The sequence below is a fragment of the Branchiostoma lanceolatum genome, chromosome 1, assembly GCF_035083965.1.
Source record: "Branchiostoma lanceolatum isolate klBraLanc5 chromosome 1, klBraLanc5.hap2, whole genome shotgun sequence".
NCBI classification, from domain to species: domain Eukaryota; kingdom Metazoa; phylum Chordata; class Leptocardii; order Amphioxiformes; family Branchiostomatidae; genus Branchiostoma; species Branchiostoma lanceolatum.
Window position 1 is genome coordinate 2,335,515 of NC_089722.1, and position 25,338 is coordinate 2,360,852.

The following is a 25,338-nucleotide window of genomic DNA, read 5'->3' on the forward strand; positions in this document are numbered from 1 at the left end:
AAATCTTAAAAAAACTCCAGTCCGAGCCTTTACCAGAACCGACTGTGTGACGAACCCAAGCGGTAGTAGAGCCATCATGCGGCCGTGTTAGGTATTACACGCGGAATATGTGGATTATGACGGTCTATCAATAGTGTACACCGTGGTGGAGCGTCGTAAAAGTTTACTTGGTTTTACGTCGCTCAGTCATGAGTGCCACCTGGCGATTTCTTTGCGACCTGCACCCACGCGCTTCTTGCTCCAAAGACTCTGAAGGGTTCAAAGTTCAATAGGTGCAAAGGTTAACGTCCTTTGCAGTTTGATTGGGTGCCAGGCGGTGCCAGGGGTTGAGTGGTACCATTCCGCGGTGGTGCAAGGGTCTGAGTACTACTGCACTGTACTGCACTGTACTGTACCATACTGTACTGTGGAGATAGGAATTCCATACATAACCTAATGCGAATAGGCTGGTAAAAGCAGCATCCTGTCTCGTACTTTCATATACAGTAGTATAATAAGCCACAGCACGCCTAGTTTAGGACCGTATCTGCCCACAACAGAGGTGAGTAGCAGACCTGTCGTTTTAGAACTAGTTCTCTCTCTAGGGCACAGCCACAATCTGTTAGTTGTTACGTTCCCTGGAATCCAGAGCATTAATACCGAGCGACCTTCAACGGCCCGCGCCCGGAGCTTCCTCGGGACCTACCCTCCCCCTGGCCCGACAACGTACCCCGCCCCACTTCCCGCTAGCCAACACAAGATCCGCTCTGGTATATATTACCGGCTGCGGATCTTGTTTGGTTAGCGGGAAGTGGGGCGGGGTAGATCTTCGGGGGAGCGGAAGGATAGGCCCCGAGGAAGGTCCGGGCGCGGGCCGGTACATATGCTCTGGATTCCAGGGTAGTTGTTACGCTTTGCATTTTTTTTAACGCATACCTGCTTTACTTAAGCTAGCCAATCGGTAGACCTATTGTAGTAACGCTCAGTACATATAGAGTAAGCATAGATCACAATGAACCCTGGCGTCTCAAACGAGAGCAATACAACCGGTTGTTATTGTGTATACAAGTAATATTCAGATTCAGATTTATTACAATCAACCTTGCATGTTACATCCTTATGTTTACATGAAATATGTTGATAGTTACGTAAAATTGCAATCGTTACATTACATGGTATAAAAATCATGCAAATCAAAAGCGAACAAACATGGTTAAAACAGTTCAAACTAAATATATCATTCTAAACGTGGAGGGTATACATTCTACTTTAACTACCAGCCTGGAAATCGTGGAAGGTGCTGTTGCTGTAATATAGACTGTTTTCTTTAGACGTGAACTATATGTGCCCATAATCTTAAACGACTTACTTCGCGTATCCTTACGTTTATATAATCCTCAGTCACAAATCTTAAAGTGCAACCGAGTCAAATGTAAACAGTCAGACACTTGAATGCAATTTTATGGCACCCTTTTGTTCCAAGATACATAATGAAACGTGAATACGCCAACAATGCTACAGCATGAGAATGCTTTCTTCGAGTACACTTGATAATCGCTATTGTTACTTCCTGCAATATCGCATATAAAATATGGATATTGATAAGATGTAGAATTTCCTGTCGGGTTACAGATGTTAGTGATTCTCGGGGGCAATGTATCTCAGCATGTTACCAATATCACATCAAATTTATCAAATGTCGTCAAAGCGACGTTTGGTGATATTCTATCGTCATAACTCTGATGTGCGATGTCACCATCTCTCCCATCTTTCGTCTTTTTTAAATACATATTTAGACTTAATTTGAAGACGATGCGATCCTTTTTGGCTTCACGCGACCATGAGTGGATTAGATTTTTTGCCACCGTATAGCCTTGGCTATAGTACACGCCGATCTCCCTGGGGTACGGTACAGGGGGAAATCATGGACGGCCACTTGCTGCTCGGCTACCGCAATTCTAATGACGTAAGTTGTACCCCGTGTATCCACACATCCAATAAGCTAGTTCGGAGTTGCAACTACGCATGTGCAGTGTCAAAGGTGAAGGCCCCCGCGATGGAAACAAGACCTGTCTGGGCGTTGTTATGCAAATCTAGACAATATGCAAATCTAGACAATGTCCAGGCGAGCACTGTATACGAGACGGGGGCCTTCACCTTTGACACTGCACATGCGTGGTAGCAACTCCGAACTAGCTTATTGGTTGTAACGTCAGCTCTCCTATTTTTACAGTTTCAGCCTCTAAACAAAGATGTTGTCCACTTTGATCACCATCACAACACTGCTTGCACTGTCAAACGGTAAGTAATATAATCATGGATAGAATGACAGTGTATATTAGCCTCTACCAGCGAATGGCTAGAAAAATAGTAAGATTTAGCCAAATAGAATGGATTACATGCTAAGGGGGTCGGCTACGGAGAGTGGGCCCAATATGCCATCCACGGAGCGGCAAACTGTACCCCTATAGCAGACTAACTCCCCGTCCATGTTTTTGTGTGTCTATTTGGCCAATTTCTACTTTTTCCAGTCGCTTCTGGAGCATGGTATAGGCTACGTCTCTATATTCTTTAAGACCATTAACGACATTTCTATTGACGGATATCAAGTGTGCACACAATCCAATAAAACATTGATGAGGGATAATTAGTTCATATATAACGTGACAGTTGTCAATTTCTTCCTTACAAAATCCTAACAAATCAATAATCAGCCATGTGCATGTAACGTCCATTGAAGCGGTTTGATTGTCATGTGTTCTGTTAGCTCAGTCATGGGTGCCCTCTGGCGATCTTCCCGTGGACTTCAGCCTCACGTTCTCAGCCCCGGAAATGGTGTACGACGTGTGTAATCGTAATTTTACCCAAAGGTAGGGCGTATCTTAGTATAATCTAATAGTCGAGTACACACCCTGATGATTTGCCCATTAACTATTTACGTGATACCCTATTCAAATGTTACTTTTTACAATTACAGTTACATTATGTTATGAATATTTGTATACGTAAGGTTAAAATCGAAGTTCGACTTTATTCCGAGCGCATACGGTATCTTAAAGTGCTTTTCTTTCATCGTCACTAGTGCCAGGACTATTTCTGTCGCAACCACGAATGTCGCGGTGACTCCAGGTGAAACTGCGAACGATCCAACAGCCATGACTATTACAGGTGCATCGTCAGGTAAGTTCAATGTTTTAATCACGGAGGGTACAACATCAATTAGAATCCCCAGCTGTATGGCTCACAGGATTATTACTGGCGACGTCATGTAAAAACGCTATAAAGTGCCAGTCTGACGTGACACACATGACGTCATATCACTATGTCCGCCGCCATGTTGGTGTCCCTATTTTTTGTTGTCAATTTTTTTCGGACATTTGAAGATGATGTAACCCTTTCAAATAAACACTGAACGTGCACTCTAAACCAACCTTGCGATGTCTTTAAGTCTCCTTGTTCTTGTCCGGCATTTTTTGTCGACGGTCATTATAACTGCCAGACACCCCATAAGGCATTTTTTTAAAAATCGCTCTCTCTCTCTCCCTGTCTCTCTCCCTGTCTCTCTCTCTCCCTGTCTCTCTCTTCTCTCTCCCTCTCTCTCTTCTCTCTCTCTCTCTCTCTCTCCCTTCTCTCTCTCTCTCTCTCTCTTTCTCTCTCTTCTCTCTCCCTCTCTCCCCCCTCTCTCTCTCCCCTCTCTCTCTCTCTCTCTCTCTCTATCTCTCTCTCTATCTCTCTCTCTCTCCTCTCCCTCTTTTTTCTCTGTTTCCCCTTTCTTTTCTGTGTGTTGACACAGTATCTTCTTCGGCGGAGCTACGTAATACTATACAGATGTAACTGGCCATGGCTGCTATTTATCTAATTCTAGCCATTTTGACTCCTCCAGGTGATATGTTCACCATTTTGATGGTAGACCCGGACACTCCCTCTGCTGAAGTCGGCACGACGGAAAAACCGCTGCTCCACATGCTCATCACCAACATAACGGTAAACAAGTCAAGTCAAGTCAAAGTTAATTGCACAATGATTGTAACGGGTACAATGTAAGGCAAACAGTAAAATACTACTGGCTGCTGATATCAAACTACTAAAAGCTACAGGGAGGTTCTAGGCTATACAATGGTTAAGTTCTATGCTGTACAATGCTCCATTTCAAACTACACGAAGGCACTATCTATATAATATTGTCATAGGAAGATAATATCAACAGGAGATACAATAGGGAATCGTATATATGTCAATTATACAATTACATGATATGTAAACATACCGCCAAGTGTCTGTGTTCTGTTTCTAGGTTACCAACTCCCATTTTATCTCGCGCTGTTAAACTCTCGTGAGAAGCACGAAAACGAGGCTTTAGCTGATTTCCAAAATGCAACGAATGTGACCAAAGACTCCTGATATATAATATTCATTGATAAGGCTGACTACAATTGAATTGGGAGCAGAGTTTTCATGCAAAAGTCTGTGACCAATAGGGTACTTATTAGCAACAACACTGATAGCTATAGTTTGTCGGCAACATATTTGAACAAGGTGTGTCAGCGGCCGTCATTTTGTCTATACTGAGTTATGATATGGGAGATTCTTTATACACAACCATGTATTGATCTCACCTGCTGACGTTTCGATGTCTATCAGACACCTTCCTCAGAGCTTCTGACTGGAGTACTGCTTCTCACCGCTATAAGTGGCCGCAAAAGCGCCACCTACATCGGCTACTTTTAGCGGTGAGAAACAGTACTCCAGTCAGAAGCTCTGAAGAAGGTGTCTGACAGACATCGAAACGTTAGCAGGTGAGATCAATACCTGGTTGTGTATAAAGAATCTCCCATATCCTATTTTTTACCAACCAGATGAAATTATTTTCGGAACATATACAGAGTTATGTTTTCTTTTCATGCTCAGAATGCCGACCCGAGTACAGGGGCGGTGCTTAATGCGTACGGGGGCCCGATGCCCCCACCCTGCTCGGGTGACCACACCTACCACTACCTCCTCCTGAAGCAGGCCGCTGCCCTGTCTCTGACCGTGGATGACCTCCCAGGATTTACCCCGGACTGTACCAACCCTGGCCTCATCGGCCGGTAGGTCATTAGCTAGTGCATGCCCGTAGCCAGGAATTTCATGGGGGGGGGGGGTCCTTTTTAACGTTTGAGGGACCAGTGAGCACCGCAGGCGCGAGCTTCCTAGGGGGGGGGGGTCCGGGGGGGGGGGCTGGAAAATTTTAAAAAATTGAACCTTCTGATATGGCATTTCCTGTGTTTTTGAAAGGATTTCAAACAAAGAAATCAGAGACAAAGTGAGCAGTTTTTCTTGGATTCCAGCCCCGCTGGTGATACAAATAAGTCTACCTTGAAAAAACAAAAAACCTTGGAGAATTCTTATGTCCAATCAAAATCAAATCAAATTAAAAGCCTTTGTTTCCTTTCCAATGCTTGTTCGGCCACATGTACTTGAAGACACAGAGAGTTTTGTATGCAAAGTCAAATGAATAGTTTTTTTTTTCTCTAAATGATCGCTTTTACCCAACACGAACATTCAGCTTATATAATTTTTAGCTGTATCATCAGCCTTCTTTAAGATAGTTGGCCCATTTGCTGACACGCACTGATCTTCGGGATTGGCGACGTCAGACCAAGTCAAAGAAGGCTGCGTTCCGGTCACCCTTGGACCGCTTCTAACGTCACTCGGCGTCAATTCGTAGAATAATATACAAATTTACAGACGAAAGCAAATCTACAAACCTGTTTTAAGTACCAGACCGAGACCGACATGGATTTTTCGAATACGTGCCAATGTTTAAAATAATGCATTGAGATATATCAATCCGCCTGGTATCTGATATATCGCATTTTGATTTTTTGTTTTCAAATCATAAGTTTTAACGTTTGTGAATGGTTAATTTTGATGTGGCACTTGCAAGGAGGGGCGTGCCCACGTCCACTGCTAGGCTTAAAATGATAAGAGTGAAATATTATGCTCTGATATGTTTCTATAGTCGTGGATAATCAAGTGTGTTGTTTTGAATATTCTGTTTTTCCCTCTTTTTTGATTTGTGACGTCAGACCGAGTCAAAGATATCTGACTTCCGGTCATCTTTGGACCACTTCTAACGTCACTCACGGCTTCAATTCGTAGCATATTGTACAAAATTACAGACGATTTCAAATCTACAAACTTTTTTTAGGAACCAGACCTAGACCGACATTGATGTAACGATTAGCTTCCTTCATCTAAAATAGTATATTGAGGTATATCGCAAATTGATTTTGTTTTCAAACATACGTTTCAACCTTTATGAATGATTCATTCGCTTTGGCACTCGAGGGGGGGGGGGTCCTCCACTAAGCGTAAAATTACAATATTAAAACGTGATGTTCCCATCTAGTTCCATGGACGTGCATGTCTTTTACCTGGTTTTGTTTTTCTTTCTTGGACTAGGTGTCTTTTTGAAGTGGCGAACTTCATTTCTTCCAACCAGCTGACCCCGGTCGGTTACGTCACCATGGTAGCGTCTACAGATGGGTATGTCCGTTACGGCTACGTTAACGACAGAGGTGAGCTCCTGTGTTTATCTTTTTATTTTAATTTTTATTTCTAACGAAAGTTGTTGCATCCATCTATGCACTGTAGGTGATGTTTCGGTACTGCGCCTTTTACACAGACCGGAACACTGTGCTTTCTCACTCCTGCCAGATTCTACCGGTGGATAATTGTCCTTATCGTGACATAGTCATCATTCGGAATATCATACGAATCAGAAAGCCGCATTAAAAATGCAATACCAAGGTAGAGCCTGGAACTGAAACAGGATGACACTCAGGCTAAGTTCTTTTCACTTGTAAAGCCAACTCTAATGTGGCCCCAAAACAGACAAGACAGCTGCTATCATCTGTTCTTATATCATAGACCAATCCATCAAGTCAGCTGGTTTCGTATTTCTTAACATTTTTCATTTGTTACTTTAGCTAACTAAGTAAATTGTTATTAGTGATTTGTATTGTTATTTTACCTGTCATTTTAGACACATATCCGTTTGTACAATGAACACTTAACAATTGTCATGTCTGTTTCCATTTTAGTATTTACTGCTTTGGGTTGTGGTTATAGTTACCGAGCCAGGCATAACTCTCTTCCGAATCATGACAATAAGCTTTAAGCCGTTCATTTCGCAGTGCAATGTCATTGTATTGATTTAAAGGTTTCTAAAGATAAGGGAGACCTGTTACCACTGTTCTTTGTTGACCTGCAATGGTACCGGTACACACTGAGGGAAAACCATGAAATGGCTGTTTTTCTCAGCTAGAAGACTGGAATAGTTAATTGCCATTTTCATTCAGTTTCATTGAATACACACTGACAGTAGGCAAGTGCCAAGGTAACTATTTTTCCAAAATGACTCTTGGTCTTTGAGGAACCACATTGATCGTGAGGGTATGTGTCGACGTCTGTGTAAGCATAGTTAAGCACAGATACAACATGATGAAGGCACCGCCAATGGGCAACTCTATTTACCAGTGGACACTTGGGTCACACATAGCCAACCATGGCCTCCCGACCTTCTCCATACCAGGGTTGGGAGTTAGTCGTGTGACATTTGTGACAAATCCATATCGGGAAAGCCATATTCTGCTTAGATGCGACCAGAGGAGCGAACCTAGAGCTAGGATAGGGCACCCCATACAGACAGCGTTTACAGTAACTATGGGATAACGGTGTGCACCGTTAGTCGGTAGTAACGGGGCTGAGATGTCCTCCTTTCCTCCGGAGATGACAGCGTTAGTCGATAAAGCCGGGCCAGGAGTAACGGCGGCCCGTATGGTGGCGGGCTAGTGGAGGCACGATGCATGTCGGGAATGACGGGAATGACCCCAGCTAGAGAAGTGACCTCAAGATGGCCGCTCTCGGATCGCAGCCCAGTCCTCGGCGATTTGAGGAGCTAGCGTACTGGAACAAACGCCTGGATCTACCTTTCCAAACATATTCATTTCACTTAACCCCAACTGCAGGTAAGTTAGGTCTTACTCCAGGTTCCACTTAACCCGTTGATGACAATTACGCATGGAACTATCCTTCCAAACCAAGGAGGTTTATTTATCTATAGGTTCAGCATGCATGTACGTACCTACCAGGGTTACCCAACTAGCCGGAGACTATTACTATGGGTGAACCATTACTATGTTGGTTATTATATCCTGGCATTCATCCCTGTCTTAGCAAGCAAGGAGGTTACTTCAGATTTTAATAATCTTGATCTTATAATTAGCCTCCATCGTAGACTTCCTGGAATGTCAGCATATACATTTGATATATAATTTTGGGGTGATGTAACGTGATTTCTTTATGCCGGCTTAGGGTGGTTCACCGCCGAGGGACTTATGTTGCCTTAAAGTTAAAGTGGGCATTAGTATGGTTGTAAGAAATCGTGTACCCCCCCCCCCCCGAAAAAAATACTAGAACTATACGCCGCTGTTGCATGAGGACTTTCAGAGGCTACCCTGCCTTACCTAATCTCCCAGCAGATCTATCAGTGGCAAGGCAGTATCAACAGGGACAACCAGTATCCCATTAGCTGCAACCAGTTTCAAAAATGCAAATACAGTAGATGCCACTTAATTGTGCAACAGATTAAAGCACACTACATTAAATTGCACCGAATCCCAAACTGGGTCCCATTCTCTCTATTGTTAGTGACTCCGCATATCTGCGCGGCGCATTGTCACTTATGCCGGATAACTGCACAAATTTTTGTGTGCTTACAAGTTCATACAGCACACTGAGGTTTATAAACTATCATATAGCTAGATTTCGTTGACCAATCAGAAGGCTCCATCTGCAGGTCTGTAATCTTCATTTCTGTGGCTTTGTAAACTTCTTACGGACCCTTGGGCCTTTAAACTTTGTACGGACCTGCGGGTCTTTAAACTTTGTACGGACCCACAGGTCTTTAAACTTGGTACGAACCCGCCAAATGGAAAACATGTTCCATTTGGCCGGGTTACCAGAGGTCACGTTGCAGGAACACACGAGCAAAACGTCCATTATTGCATGAGGAGGGGGTGAAATATGCTGTATTTCTTCGGTAGCAAACATCAGCCTTTCTAGTTACAGGTTTGGGTAGCAAAACCTTTGCTGGTTTTGTCGGCATGTGTGGTGGCCGCCATCTTGATTTTGTGACGTGGCAGGGTAGCCCTACCATTTCATTGGAAGGGGTCATTTTTTTGGGCCGCTAGCGTTCTCTCTATTTTTGATATAACAAATTGGCACACAGCTATCACACAGTCAACTCAAATAAAAGAAAGAAAAAAAACAATTCATATTTATAACTAGAAAGGCAACATTTGCACGAGCAAATACATCATGTATCGCCGATTTCCCTCCCCATGCAAAAAGCGACTGTTCTAATGCAAAAATGGAGCATTCCAAAATGACATTTAACTATTATAAAGTAAGAACATATCAACGTCATCCAGGCTAACGTTTGTTGTATGTCTGCAATGTTGGTATTTGAATAAAGAATTGAATTGAAGACCAGTCAGATCTCTCCAGTCTGAAACCCTATGCATGGATGGGCTCTTCCAGGCACCCATATTCATACTGGACCATTCAAAAAACAAACTGGACCTTTTTAATAATCAACCAAGCTCAAAATTGAATTTTTGAAAATGTCCCCCTCATACAAGAATGGACTCTTCCAGCGGTGTATGGACCAACACATACCATGCAATTTCAGAACTAGAATCCTGCTGAAGATCTAGATTTCTTCTGTGGAAGAACTTCCGCAATCCGAGAGTCCAGACAATTTTTCATAACGCAACCAACAGTTCTTCGGAAGCAACTGAGGTTTTGCAAAAATTTCACGAATTTCTGCTAAACCTACTCAAGATCTCTGATGCATGTTTCGTGATCATGACCGGTACTGTAACACAGACACTTTCCACCATTAAGAACATGTTACTTAAGAAAGGATTCACAACCATTTTTTCCCTTTTTTCATATATATAGGACTGAATTAGACAATTGTATTGTATAAGGATGGCCCACCATCCTGGATTATTGTTCATTGAAAGCCCCCCCCCCTCCAGACTCCAATGGTTAGAACCACTATGATTCAGAACTTACAGCCATACCATCTTGTCTTTACCCACTCTGCCCTACTGTGCAGAGACTATTTCATTGTTAGGAATCAACAAAAGAAAAAACTTCGAAACAATCAACTGCCAACATACAGGGCTCCTTGTTTTGCCCTCTTCATATATTCGTTGTAAAGGATTATATATTGCATTTGTCATTTTGCATGGTGGGCAGGTGTCCAGCAGCTCTGTGTATGAGGGAGCTTCAGGCATAAGCTTCAAGCGCCAAACATCTGCATGTAAAGCTTAAGGAAATGACCCAACACACTTATCGAGAAGAGTGGGGGTGACCCGGTGTGATTGTCCAAAAACAATAGCTGTAGCAAAGCCACATTGCAATGCCACTAGCTGCTTGAAAAAGCATCATGCTTTACCCAATATGCATTATTAGTAGTGAGGAGATTTTATAAACATGCTGTGTTCTGTTATAAGACTATTCAAACACGTGACAGCATTTCGGAAAAAGTGGCTACCCCAGGGCTTAGCTAGTGGGGTGGGCGCCTACCCTTTCTAGGCTTTAAGGCTATGCATGGGGGTTTGGCCTCTTATGGAATTTACCTTGAGGAGAAACTGGGTCAAGCCTCGGGTAGGCTGGAGTAAGGAGGTTAGATATTTAACCTCCTTGGCTGGAAGGAAGGCAACTGCTGGGGGGGATGGGGTAAGGAGATTACTGGTATAGTGCTTGATCTAAAGCTGTGTACAGGTACACTGTATGGATACAGTACCGGTTACAATCAATTAGGGTACAGGTCCAAAATACCTGAACCCTGGTGGACCAGTACTGGACAGGTACTAATCAGGTCAAGCCTGACTCAGGGGATGGCCACTTTGACAGATGAAATTACTATGGAAATTACTCTGGCAGTGCACTAAACTAAAGCCACATCTACATAATATACTCCAGCACATAAAACACATTTGCAAGGCTGGAGTCAAGTTTTCATCTCTGTTTTTGTAAAAAATAGTACCTAGCACAGATGAATATTATGTTGTTACCAGTTCAAACATGCTTTTGTCCTTATTGAAAATCTACCATTTTCCGAACAAGTAGTTTAGGTACAGGTTCAGGTGTGGACCTGTACCTAATATAAACCCGTGTACATGTACCTGTACCTAAAATAGGTACACAGCTATAGCTTGGTCGCAGCAATATGACAAACTCCACCAATACTACTAAGTGGTAGAAAAGCCACCAATTTTGGATTCTTTATAAACAAAATTCTAAGTCAATTGAATGGAATGGAATGGAATGGAATGGGAGGGGAGGGGAGGGGTACAAGGGAAAGTAAAGAAAGCTGGAAGTTTGATGGGCCAGGCAATGAGTGAGGCTCTGTAGACTGTATGACACAAACATAACAGAATTGTCTCACACCTTGAATACAGATATACAGACTGTATTTAATTTAGTGTTTGTGAGTATGTGTGATACTGGTAGTGTGCATGTCTTTATGAGTATTGGTATATAATATGTTGTGTGCTTGTGTGCTTGTTGAATGTATACTGTGTGTGTGTGTGTGCATGTCACCACGCCCATCATAGGTCCATCAATATCATCAGTTTCTCCAGCCTACCCATAGATTGCTCCATCTTTTTCTAAAAGAAATTCCATTACAGGCCAAACCCCCATGAATAGCATTGGGGCCATTTTTCGGGAACCCAACATGTGACATATGTAACTGAGAAAGAGAGGGACATTGGGGCCACAGCAATTTAATTTGTTGGTTCTCAGATTTTTTTGAAATATGCTTAAGTGGAAAACATCTTCTTAGTGTTGAACTCAGTTGGTCTTTATTTCTTTAATAATCCTGCAAACTGTTCCCTGTTACCATAAAGCAGCATGCCTCGTCCTAAGTCTGATCTGATGATGTTTCCTGTTATACCTGTCCTGGTATTTATTGGATTATTCCCATCCATACACAGTTTCCTTTAGTTTAAAAGTCAGTAGTATTGTCAGAAAGCTAAACATGATCCATTCCCACAGTATAGTGACTATATAGTCTATGATGCAATTGTCCTAGTGACCCACAAAGCACTGTGCGCTGTTTCATCCTTGGACAAGAATCCCATCACTATCTATGGTGAAAGATATTCAGACTCATTATGATCAGATTTTGTGCTCCAAATTTCACCTAAATTACATGTAACACAACATGTACTGTGATATTTCATATCATACAATTTTTCAACAGGATTTGAATGGTCCGAATACTAGTATCAAGCTCTGTGGGGGAAGGGGGCTTACCTCAGGATTAATCCTGATTCTGACCATTCATCCCTATACCAGGAATCCTGAATAGGAATCAATCTCTGACTCAGTGCCTGGGTAAACCCTGGTTCACAACTCCTGGTATGAACAGAGTCTATGATCTGTTACTTATATGTACAGTATGTACTTGCCCTTCAGTGTAAATTAACTTTTACCTTTACAAGTATGCAGGGGCAGCTGGTTGTACTATAGCCAATAAGCCAGCTTGCCCTGTATTCATACATACAGTGGTACTCAACAGACAATATCTTATTCCATTTTATAGTAAAGTAAAATTGTGGGAAAGAGCAAATTTTCACACTGGAAAGAGCATATCTAGCTGTGCTACAAAGCAAATCAATTTCTGTATTTGTGTGTTTGAAAATTGTGTGTGTGTGTGCGTGTGTGTTTGGATAAAAATTTATATATATATGTGTGTGTGTTTGAATATATATGTGTGTGAATGAGTGCATGTTTGTGAGAATTTGTGTAATTGTGGGTGTTTGAGTGTAGCTGTGTGTGTGTGTGTGTGTGTGTGTGTGTGTGTGTGTGTGTGTGTGTGTGTGTGTATGTATGTGTATATGTGTGTGAAAATGAGCATGTGTGTGTTTATAATGTGTGTGTGTGTGTGTGTGTGTGTGTGTGTATATATACATATATATAAATGTTTGTGTGAATATGAGCACAAGTATTTTTGTGTGCGTGTTGACAAATCTAGATCAGAGTTCTTGATGAGTGAGCAGTCACAGGGACAAGCGTCAAAGGCTTAACTTGCCAAGACTATTCTCTGTAGTGTATTTGTCTTTATAGTTGTCATAACATTATAAGACATTAAACCTTCACCTTTTTTGTTCTTCTTTCTATAGGTGCTGAGGCTGCTGACAATATTCAACCCAGGTAGCCCATCAATGTCCTATATCATGTATATGTACACATGAGATGACAACAATGGATTACCTGATTCAACTGCATGGAGGAGTCATGTATCAACACCAACCAAGTCCTATCTTTTATCATGCATTGAGGCTTAAACAATACATTGAGTCTGTCTAACAGCTAGTAAAGTTTACCCATGTAGAAATCCTTCCTGCAATTTAATTTCAATATGAAAACAAATGTGATGATGATAATGTTAGAGCGGGTGACAAAATGTAAATTCGAGGCAAGATTGTGATGTGACTCTCTTTTGTGTATTGTTATTTTTGATTTGTATGTTGATGATGTACGAGCCCCCTTTCTTCGTGGAATCGATGACAACATCAGGCTGACAAACTGATTAAAAAAACATTAAAAAAATTCCCTGTGCACTGTACATGTGTATGTAGTTATTACAATGGCAATGACTCTGATCCAGATGCTTTGAAAATTCATAGGTCTTTACTAGATTGAAGATGTATCATTAATGCACAGTTGTGGGCACCCAGTTTGCGTGTCTCTTATAAGTATCAGTCATTATGCATTACAGGATTACAGTAACCTGTCAGTAAGTGCAATTGTTCAAGTATTTGACAGCTTTCTTAGTACCCATGCATGTATTTCTATATGTAATAACACAGTACATAACCAATTTCAATTGCATTGTTGTTTAAGCTACTAGTTATCCTTTAGACTGTTATCATAACAGAAGTCAATTAGAGTGAGGGTGACCCCGAAAAGGCACGTGGAAAAAGCATGTCAGTGGCACCACAGTTATGACTGATTCAACAAGGAAGCCAAAAGTCTCTGTTATATATATATATATATATATATATATATATATATATATATATATATATATATATATATATATATATATATATATATATATATATATATATATATATGTGTGTGTGTGTATGTATGTATAGATGTTCTATAAATACAGCTGTCATCATGGTTGAGCCTATTAAGAACATCATTGGTCTGACTCTGACTGAAGAGAATATATCAAAAGACGGAATCAACACATAGAATGGTTAGAAATAGTACCATATATGTCTGTGTTGTTTTCAACTTTGATTTGATCCTTTTTCATGCCTAGTCCTTTGAGTGACACATGTTTAGAAATAAGTTGCTAAAACTGTATAAAGCATATAGTGTATCTGTATATTCGGCTCAATATTTTGTATTCTGTTGTAAGTGTAATACTGAATGGTCCGATAATACTGTAAGTTTGCTTCTCCCATAGGAGTATTCTGGTTTCTTTCACTGAAACTTTATGTTCACTGTTTTCACGGTTATCTCTGTACCATGAACTTATCATTAAAAAAGAAACTGTTGTAATTATTTATGAGTCCTTCACACATCCTTTCTGTAGATCACTTGCTGCCACCGTGAAGTTTGGGTTCAATGAAAATGTCAATTTTCCTTACACTGTCAAATTGTGCTACTGTGAAGATAAAGTGAATTACAGGAGTACCAGTAACACTTATGTTTTAGAACAGCTCTTAAAACTGTACTAGCCCTATTCACTCTATTGCTTCCAATAGCTTTTGTGTGCATTGTACATAGCTATATTTTATTTCGAAAACGTCACATAGCTTCTTGAGTTATGCTGCGAAACCACATACATACGTACAAACATACATACATAAAAATTCTAGAATAAATGGCCTCTTGGCGAAGGTAACAATAATTTTTTTGGTATTCAGAAAAGCTATCTGACACCTGTCGAGTGTCATGTGAAAACCTGTGGAGTCATGGTCAAGTGTGTTTTCCGTCATAAATCAGGAAGAAATGGATACTTTTCAATCACAATTTCATAAAAGTAGGGTAATATGCTCATCTAGAGTGAGTTCAGTGTAATTACTGCTGTCTTTCTGAGTGTTTTCACCCAATGTTTCAGCTTGCGTTTAAAAGTTGTGCCAGAAAGTATGATTTATTATCGGAAAGTCAACTGTTAGTAACTCCATTACCAATTGTACTCATCGCTTGGGAATTCATACAATGACTGCCATGAATATGTCAGCTAGATTCCTTGCATTCCAAGAGTTCCCAGTCTCGGGCAAAGCGAGGCCGCTATCTTTCACATTGACTTATCTAGCTCGATTTTCGGAACTGCGTTTTCCTTCATAAAAGAAGAAGGAGGTGATATTTGTAGATGAAACTTTTACAAAAGTAGGTCAATATGCTCATCTGTCTGTGCTTTTAGCAGTTTTGCTATTCCACGTTTCTGCTTGAGGATATAGATTATCAAAATATCGTTATTTTGCAGCACGGTCAAACGGAAAAGTCCGACATCATAAAAATGATGCAACTTAGTGATTTACATCGTGAAATTGACACAATTTTTCATATAAATCTGCTGAAAACGTTTCGGTGGTATCAACCATTCCTTTCTGAGTGTTTGCACTCAATACTTTAGGAGAAATGTAAACTTTTATCGTAGGGAAAGTGTTGCCAGAAAGCAATAATTTAATGAACGAAAATCAACTGTTAATAACTCAATAACCAGTAGCGGTAAACGCATGGGAATTCATACAACGACTCAGTAATCTTCCATGAACATTTCGACCAAATTTGAGAGAAATCCGTTGTTTTCTAGGGGAGATTTGAAAAGCCAAGACGCCCAGTCTTGAGAAAACCGAAGCCGCCTTACAACGGCTGTCTTTCGCATAGACAATTCTGTGTAGATTTGAGCCGCACCTAACGGAACTCCACTTTGCTTTGTAAAACGAGAAGGAAGTGCTAATTTTCGATGAAACTTTCACAGCAGTAAGCTAATATGTTGATCTATCTTCGATATTAATACTTTTTCCCTCCCGTCATTCTTCTTGAGAATATACGCAATTTATCTGTCTTCATTTTTAACCTACAGTCGTGTACAGCACAACGCATTGTATTACTTGCGTTCATTGCCGAGTTTAAACCTTTTTTTCATCAATGATGATGTAGAAAATTAGTAAAAAATCGTTATTTGATTTTTCGATCTTCCTGAATCCTTTTTGATACGTTTGAAAAAGTATATTTCCAAAAAACAGTTTATGGTATCCTAGCGACTTTTAACTGAAGCGCATGAATCAACTGACGTGGCGCTGTTAGCATGTGTTATTGCCGTCTATATTTCCAAGCGACTTTTGACTGAAGCGCATGAATCAACTGAATTGGCACTGTTAGCATGTGTTATTGCCGTCTATATTTCCGCTAACGTCATCGAATTTAAAAAAAAATCTAATTTTTCATTCAGGGTGGTCCCCCTAGAATATGTCACATCAAAATGAATATTTCTGCGACCGGCATGTCTGGACAGACTCAATGACACCCTTGTTGGCTAAATCCGTTACCGTCATCGAAATTCCAAAAATTCTAATTTTTTGTTCAGGGGGCCCCCCTTTGAATTAATTGCATCAAAATGAATATTTCTGTGACCAGCATGTCTGGACAGACTCAATGACACCCTTGTTGGCTGAATCTGTAACGTCATCGAATTTTTTTTTTAAATCTAATTTTTCGTTCAGGGGGGTCCCCCTAGAATTTATTACATCAAAATGAATATTTCTGTGACCGGCATGTCTGGACAGACTCAATGACACCCTTGTTGGCTAAATCCGTTACCGTCATCGAAATTCCAAAAATTCTAATTTTCCATTCAGGGGGGTCCCCCTAGAATTTATCACATCAAAATGAATATTCCTGTGACCGGCATGTCTGGACAGACTCAATGACACCCTTGTTGACTGAATCCGTTACCGTCATCGAAATTCCAAAAATTCTAATTTTTCGTTCAGGGGGGTCCCCCTAGAATTTATCACATCAAAATGAATATTTCTGTGACCGGCATGTCTGGACAGACTCAATGACACCCTTGTTGACTGAATCCGTTACCGTCATCGAAATTCCAAAAATTCTAATTTTCCATTCAGGGGGGTCCCCCTAGAATTTATTACATCAAAATGAATATTTCTGTGACCGGCATGTCTGGACAGACTCAATGACACCCTTGTTGGCTGAATCCGTTATCGTCATCGAAATTAAAAAAAAAATCTAATTTTCCATTCAGGGGGGTCCCTCATAGAATTCAGTACATCGAAATGAATATTTCTGTGACCGGCATGTCTGGACAGACTCAATGACACCCTTGTTGGCTGAATCCGTTATCGTCATCGAAATTAAAAAAAAAATCTAATTTTCCATTCAGGGGGGTCCCCCATAGAATTCAGTACATCGAAATGAATATTTCTGTGACCGGCATGTCTGGACAGACTCAATGACACCCTTGTTGGCTGAATCCGTTATCGTCATCGAAATTTAAAAAAAATCTAATTTTCCATTCAGGGGGGTCCCTCATAGAATTCAGTACATCGAAATGAATATTTCTGTGACCGGCATGTCTGGACAGACTCAATGACACCCTTGTTGGTTAAATCCGTTATCGTCATCGAAATTCAAAAAAATCTAATTTTTCGTTCAGGGGTGCCCCGCTTGAGTTTCTTTGGTCAAAATGTACGTTTCTGTGACCGGCATGTCTGGACAGACTCAATTGCACTATTGTTGGGCAACGTTGTCGACAAAAGACATTTGAAACAATAGCGTGAATAGAGGTAGTTTTAATAAATGCTCTAAAAACAACTGTTACTCCTATTGGAGAAGCATACTTACAGTATCACACTTAGTACTGATGGTATAGCAGGATGCAAAATATTGAGCTGATACAGAGTACATTTACTATATGCTTTATACAGTTTTAGAGACTTATTCCTAGACATGTGCCACTCAGAGGACTAGGCATGAATGGGACCAAATCAAACCAACAGACTTTTGGTATTTTACAGTTCATTATGGCACTCTATTTCTAACCATTGCACATGTCGATTCCATCTTCTCAATATTCTCTTCAGTCAGACCAATAATGTTGTTACTAATTAATGCTGGTGCCTTGACCATTCTAGACAGATGACAGTGATGCATAAAGAGCTCCATCTCCCATTTCACCTTTTCAGACATCAATCCCTGGAGAAAAAAAATAGAAATGTTCTGAGTTATGTACTTCTAATAACACACTAAGTTAACACCCAGTCACCCGTGCAAATGTCAAGAATATTAATCCTGTTCCCAGGTCTACAAACTATGCAAATATTTCCTAAACAATACCTTACCTGGTGTCCAGACCAAAGAGCCATACAAATATCATCTGTGCAGTACCTTACCTGAGGAGTGTGACCAGAGAGATAGCAGTTTTATATGTCTTTTTGACGAACTGTCAGCTGACCTGCATTAACTACTAGAATGTCTTGATTGATGTCTACCTCTTGCTCTTGTTACCAACTAATCTTGCAGTGGTCTTTCTGGAATGTGACTGTCCCTCTTTTTTCATTGCAGTACAAACATATGTTTTGTCTTTCCATGTTAGAATAAAATGTGTTTTTTTTTCTGCAAAACCAAGGAAAAGCAACCAATTGTGGAAATTTTGGCTATATACAACTGAACTTACTACATCTGTCTGACACCTGTGGCTGACTGTCCCAGTTTTCTAGGACAAATGCCCCCAGGGGGCCTGGATGACTCACTGTCTGCTATTACAATTCATGACCAACATTCATGCAGACTAACATTAGGTGCACAGCTTCAATTTTGGTAGCACAAAAGTGCACATGACCCAGTATTTCCAGCACTGGCTGGTGTCCAGACCAAAGAGTCATGTATGCATACAAGTGTTACACATACAGTACCTTACCCGGTGTCCAGACCAAAGAGTCATGCAAATATTACATGTACTAATTAGCCATGCAAATATTTCCTCACAGTGTCAGGTGACTCAGATCCCACCAATAACTTGGAAGTTTGAGAACAGCACTCCAATGATCTTCTGTGGTACACTCATATTAACTACATTACTAGTAATAGTTATGTAGATAGTCAGGTCCTGTGAGTCATCTGGCGGGTTGGCGGAAAGACCTGTCCGGTCTGGACAGCAGAAAAAACCTGTTTGGTCCCATTTGACAGGTTGAGCTTCCTGGAAGAAGGCGATAGAATTGCAAGCAGTCCGTCGTGTTGCATGCCGTATATCCTAACATGAAGTGCACTGATTGGATGGTTGGGGGTCTGCATGCAAATCTTATTGTTTACACTGGATTCTGAAAGATTAGCGAGAGTGTAGTATTTTCAACATTATTGGTGACACAGCTACATATTAAAGTAACTCATTGCAAAGCATACATCTTGAAATGAATTATTAGCTTAAAAATAATTCTTCGCTTGCGTGTGCGTTTAATTCGAACACTTTTGAAAGAGTCATATCGAACAGAGGGGTCCTGTGGCACAAATACAAGCCGGCCCATAGGCAGGAGGATCAGAGTTTGGGTGCCGGGCGTGGCTCACATGGCCCCGCTAGTTTCATTGTGTGAAATAGGTGGTCACATAATAACAGCAGATTTAACGAATCATGGTTGCTCTCTTTCAAAGACGTTAGCTGTGAATGATATCTAGTAACACTTAAAGGATAAGTCAACAGACGGCGAGGCGAGTCTAGTTACATGTAGAGACAAATTGTGAACCTAAAAAATTATATCATGTGCCCATAGTCATATTACTTTTTGTTTTAGCTTTATCATGATAAGCTAGCAAATTCTTAGAACTGCTGAAAACTGTTAAGCCTCTAAAGTAGGATCATTTGTTGGTCATGATGTCTAGTTGTCAATTACATTGTACCCCAAGAAGGACAAGTTTCCTCTGAATCTCTTTTGTGAGATAAAAGTTACCTTGGAATAAAATGTTTTGTTACATCTTTGTTTCCTTTCTGCACATTTAATAGTGTGCACTGAAAATAGCTATTTCATTCTGACATACAATTTGAACATAATTTGTAGGTCTCACTATCTAAAATATAATGTGCTGCTGCACTACTTTAATCTGGTACAGACCCACTGGACCTGGACCGGAAGTTTCTGTAGCAGTACCCACCCCTAGTGTGAAACATGCATTGTTGATACGTGCTGTGTGCTGCCCCACGTAGGCTTGTATAATAACGCGTGCCAGCGGGAAGAAGTTGTTTTTTTGTTGCTAAGATTAAAACACCACTGATAACACAAATCAGTCTCCCTCTTAGTATTTTGCATGATGATAACCCACAAAACCTCGTCTGTCATTGGCTAATTGTGGTGACACTCGGTGACCTGCTAGCAGCCATATGATCAGACCTCGCCAGAAATTTACTGCCTGCCTAAGCTGTGTCGCCAAGGAAGTTGAAAAGACAACACTGTCGCTAATCTTTCTGAATGCTGCATGAATAATGAGATTTGCATGCAGAACCCCATTTAGCCAATCAGTGCACTTAATGTTAGGATATACGGCAATACATCAGATGGTCAGGGGGCTCCATCTGTCTAACCGGACCAGACAGATTTCTCCGCTGTCCGGATTGGACAGGTCTTTCTGCCAACCTGTCATCAGACACAAATTCAGCCGTCTCCCAAGACTAAAAGTCACTTACCATAATGCGCTGGTTCATCTGCACTAAATATAGTCTAGTATAAACTGGGGTGTAAATGTCTCTAGGATGAGTATGGAGGAGGAGGAATTATCACAGGGAGCAGTCTACAGGTGGATTGTTGGAGTGATCCCTTTAATACCAAGCCTGGATTAATATTCACCTTTTTCACACTTCCCAAGATGCACCTCCAGGGTGCCGCAAAATCGATTTTACAACAATTCTTCTAAGCGTGAAAGTAAGGAATAGACTCTGCACGCTTCAAATTGGTAAGCACGGTTTATTCATGACTTCTAATCGCCTAGAAATCAATGCAATGCTCATTATTAATAAAAGTCTTTGGAAGGAAAGCATTGCCGGATTTGAAATGAAACAGTTCAACTTATCAAGATAAACCTCCTTGCTTGTATAGACAATCACCGCTAAAAACCTTAAAACATTGTTCTCCCCCAGTATATAAAGTATTGTATTTGATGAGAATTAACACAAAAGAAATGTACCTTCCTGTGTTCTACCACCCTCCTACTTGGGTTTTCTGTTGTTTTTTTCTCACGCTAAGAAGAATTGTTGTAAAATCAATTTTGCGGCACCCTGGCATTGAATATTGGAAAGTGTGAAAAATGTGAATTGTTGTGAATAGGGCCCTAAAAGTGGAGGGAGGTAGCCTGCCAAGGTAGCCCACTATTCCTAGCCTAGTCACCTTTTCTGGAAACCTGCTGAAATACAGTTCAGTACCTTTCAGTGATGGTGGGGGGAGAGTAAGTATCAATTTGAGATTGAGAATATATCCCTGTCTCTGGACCAAAGAGCCATACAACTATCTTAATAGCAAATTAATCTAAATTAAGCGCCTTCATGTTAAGTGGTCTGCAAAATACAAATATTGTATGGTGCCTTACCGTAACTGGTCCCGGTAGACTTATTAGAGCCATGTTATGATATTACATGAGCCTTAGGCCTAGGGAAAAAGTGCTGTTTCCAGTTTTGGTAGCTAGGTATTCTGTTTGTTATTTCTTTTTCTTTTAGATTTCACTTGAAGCACTGGTATTTTCAACATAATATTATTCAGAGAGATATACTAGTACTTTGCACAAGCACAAGTATATTAATAAACTTAACTTTAAAGTTAACAACAAAAAAAGGAATACACTCCTACATAAAACGTTTGAAAGTTTGAGTTTGAAATACAAGAAGTCTATTTTTAAATTCATTACTCAGATGTGAGATTGAAACTATTGTGTCCCTTGCCAGCGGCCGCCAAAAAAGCTAGGGTTGTCAGTTTTTTTGCCAGGGTCAGTTGAGAACCCGGATTGAGAAAGCATGTTTTTCCTAGGCCTTTACAAGTATACAATGTACTAGATCCCTCGACCAAAGAGCTATGCAAAATATCATCCAGCTTAGCTAGCAGGGCTTGAAATTCAATTTTGAGGATAGGTGTGTAGCACCGGTGCACCCAGACTAACAATTTAGGTGCATAGAGAAATCTTTGGGTGCACAACATTAGATTAAATAGAATGCCATCGCTCTTGTTCAGAGCTGCAGGCAGAATCTGGAAGTTGGTGCGAGGTACTTGGTGTTGGCATGCACAGTACGTAGCAGTGCTTTAAACAGTTTCGAGCGGGTCTGCCTTTTTCCCGGAATACACCAGAATACACCGGAATACACCAGAATACCCATAAATGATAAAGCCTTAAAGGAGGCTGAAATCTACCAGAATACGCCTTGAATGAGTAAACATCAGACTGCTGTATTTTGGCATGAAATAATGTATTCATGGCCCAGGGAACAAGAAATCATTGAATCACGAAGTTACTGATGGCAATGGCAACCCGGCCATGCGACATGTTTGTTTTCATAATTTGTGGATTACAATCTTTGTTTAGCGGGGTCACAGTGTGGAATACAAAAAAGGAAATTTCGGAACTATTCAATAAGTTGACATCGCAGGTTGCTATATTTTGGCATAGAAATTAGAATAACATATATATGACCCTGGAAATCACTATACATGTAATAATAAATAACTGGGCGGCTCAACATTGTAATCCGCAATAAAAACATGGAGGCCTGGTCGGGTCGCCATCACCATCAGTAGTTTCAACATCATAGTGATTTCTTGTTCCCTGGGACATGAATACACTATTTAATGCCAAAATATAGCAGCCTGTGATATTTACTGATCAAAGCCTAGTATATTCCGGTAGATTTCACTCTCCTTTATACATATTTGCGTATTCCTGTGTATTTTGGTAAAAAGGCAGAATGTTTCGAGCTCAGGAAAATTGTGATGAACCCAAATTCTTAATCTATTAGATTAGAAAAATATACTACCAAGGCTTTGTTGTCCTTGCCCTTTCATCACCAGTATGAAAAGGCCACCGAGTGCAGTTTTGAATGTTGGATTATTTTGCAGTTTTGGATACTGGTTCAGTAGGCCCTACTGATACTGCAATGCTACTGATAGATCTACTTGGAGATTAGGTTAGACGCCAGGTAATTATTACTATGGCTAAAAAGGCCCTGGCTATCTGTGACATGATTTATTTTACTCAGGGTCATTATATACATTGTAGGATGTCCTTGGTTTTACTGCTTCCCAATCCTACTATAATTTCTAGGTCAACCTTGATCACCTTGTTGTTTCTATTTCCTTCCACGACTAAGTTGAATTAGACAATTAGAAAACTAGACCCTGTGGTAAGATCTACATGTACTAGCCGTGGCGAATGTTGCAGGGCTTGTATATAACGTTATATATTAGTCCGGTAACGTTACATGTTTTGTTTTGTTTTGTTTTGTTACCAGTAGAAAACGTGAAAATGATAACGTTATGTTTTGAAGGATAGTTCCAGGCGTAATTGTTATCAACGAGTAAAGCTGACCCTGGGGTTAGACCTAACTTACCTGCAGTTGGGGTTAAGTGAAATGAATATGTTTGGAAAGGTAGATCCAGGCGTTTGTTCCAGTACGCTAGCTCCTCAAATCGCCGAGGACTGGGCTGCGATCCGAGAGCGGCCATCTTGAGGTCACTTCTCTAGCTGGGGTCATTCCCGTCATTCCCGACATGCATCGTGCCTCCACTAGCCCGCCACCATACGGGCCGCCGTTACTCCTGGCCCGGCTTTATCGACTAACGCTGTCATCTCCGGAGGAAAGGAGGACATCTCAGCCCCGTTACTACCGACTAACGGTGCACACCGTTATCCCATAGTTACTGTAAACGCTGTCTGTATGGGGTGCACAGGGTGAATTTCAGGCTACTCTCAATCGAACGCTGACCTTGGTTGCGGAGTGGTCGGGAGCAAAGTCGTGGGAAGGTCCAAATTGTGTGACGGGCTCAAGGCACGAACGGAGACTTTATGTAAACCATTTACCACTTAGAAAGAAATGACATCTTTTCTCATTACAAACGAACATATATAATGTAATAAAAGACAGAAAAGTTCACTGAGTGTAACGTACATAACACTTGTCTGTTATTTAGCAAGGGGGCTTTAGCTGGTATAAGGTATTCCTGCCTCTAACATATTGTCAGGACTACCGTAGCTATAAAGAAGTCATCATTCCTTCCTTCCTTCCTTTCTTCGAAAATTCCTTCGTTTTGAACGAAAATCTTTCTTCCCTTCTTGTGGCGAGAAAACAGCCCCACCTCTTCACCCAAAGTAAGGAGAGTCAAGGCCACTGTCTTTTTTTATTCACAACGTCTTAGTGTTATGACTGACCTGGCACTATCACTCCTGTCAGCAATCAGAGACATTGTTTGTCACCAAAAGACTTGGTCTCTGCTCCCGCTCGACCCTTCAACTGAAACACTTCATCTTTGGTTTACACTCCGCATTCTCTTCTTTCCGGTATGAGACCACCAGTCCAGACCACCTCCCCCTCCCACCATTGGGCACGCCAAACCTACGGCGTGACTCGATGTTTCGATGAATGATTTATCTGTTTATTCTGAGATAGCTTCTCGGACTAAACAAGGAGGAGACAGGGCGATCTGCCCCACTCTAGGTGTGGACAGTTTCAAGAACACGCCATATTTCCAGTCGTCGGTCTCGTGAACTGGTCTCGTGAGATTTGACAGGTGCCCGGACCCTTCCAGTCATTGTAGAAAAACAGAACAAAAGAAAGTAAAACAAAATTAAACTCTACCAGCCGCTATACGTATAGTGCAATAGTACATGTATGTGATTAGACACTCGGCGTTAGAATATTCACAAGTGATTACTAGTAATTTTCTTGCCGATGCTCGATTGACGGAGGACTGCCATGCCATTATGTGTATGGGCCCATGGGGTAATGCCTCCTTTCCACTGAGGTTGAGCGGAGAAAAGTATCATTATAAATTATTATTCAAATTGAACTGTATTGATAAAAGAAGTGTATTTTGTACGTTCTATGTGTTGTACTGTTTTTCGGATCATACTTCTACATCACCGGGATCATATTCAATTCATATAATCATAGGTCATACAGTATTTACACATCCAATGTTAGTCGTTTAATGGTCGGTCAACGGTCTCCATCCCGTGACTGTAGACACATCTAGTACTTGGTTTACCTCAAATAGTTGTTTT

General features: G+C 40.9%; 1 protein-coding gene and 2 long non-coding RNA genes across 4 annotated transcripts in view; 2 read left to right on the forward strand and 1 right to left on the reverse strand.

Moving 5' to 3' along the window:
- Positions 1-334: 334 nt before the first annotated feature.
- Positions 335-25,338, forward strand: part of LOC136429429 (phosphatidylethanolamine-binding protein 1-like) — an 83,858-nt gene continuing 58,854 nt past the window's right edge. Inside the window, exons 1-7 of one of the 2 annotated variants that reach the window (XM_066419270.1) lie at positions 335-541; positions 2,219-2,280; positions 2,747-2,849; positions 3,062-3,159; positions 3,863-3,963; positions 4,888-5,066; positions 6,424-6,539. In XM_066419270.1, coding sequence (XP_066275367.1) covers positions 2,232-2,280; positions 2,747-2,849; positions 3,062-3,159; positions 3,863-3,963; positions 4,888-5,066; positions 6,424-6,539 — 646 coding nt within the window. In that variant the 5' untranslated portion in view covers positions 335-541; positions 2,219-2,231. Of the gene's footprint in view, positions 542-2,212; positions 2,281-2,746; positions 2,850-3,061; positions 3,160-3,862; positions 3,964-4,887; positions 5,067-6,423; positions 6,540-25,338 lie in introns of both variants that reach the window. The other variant, XM_066419262.1, reaches the window with a different exon arrangement.
- LOC136429411 (uncharacterized) lies at positions 7,656-13,672 on the forward strand. The gene is made up of 2 exons (XR_010754769.1): positions 7,656-7,991; positions 13,227-13,672. It is a non-coding gene; the product is annotated as an uncharacterized lncRNA (long non-coding RNA).
- Positions 17,870-24,006, reverse strand: LOC136429404 (uncharacterized). Its single transcript, XR_010754768.1, has 2 exons — positions 23,669-24,006; positions 17,870-18,288 (listed from the first exon to the last, which is right to left on the reverse strand). It is a non-coding gene; the product is annotated as an uncharacterized lncRNA (long non-coding RNA).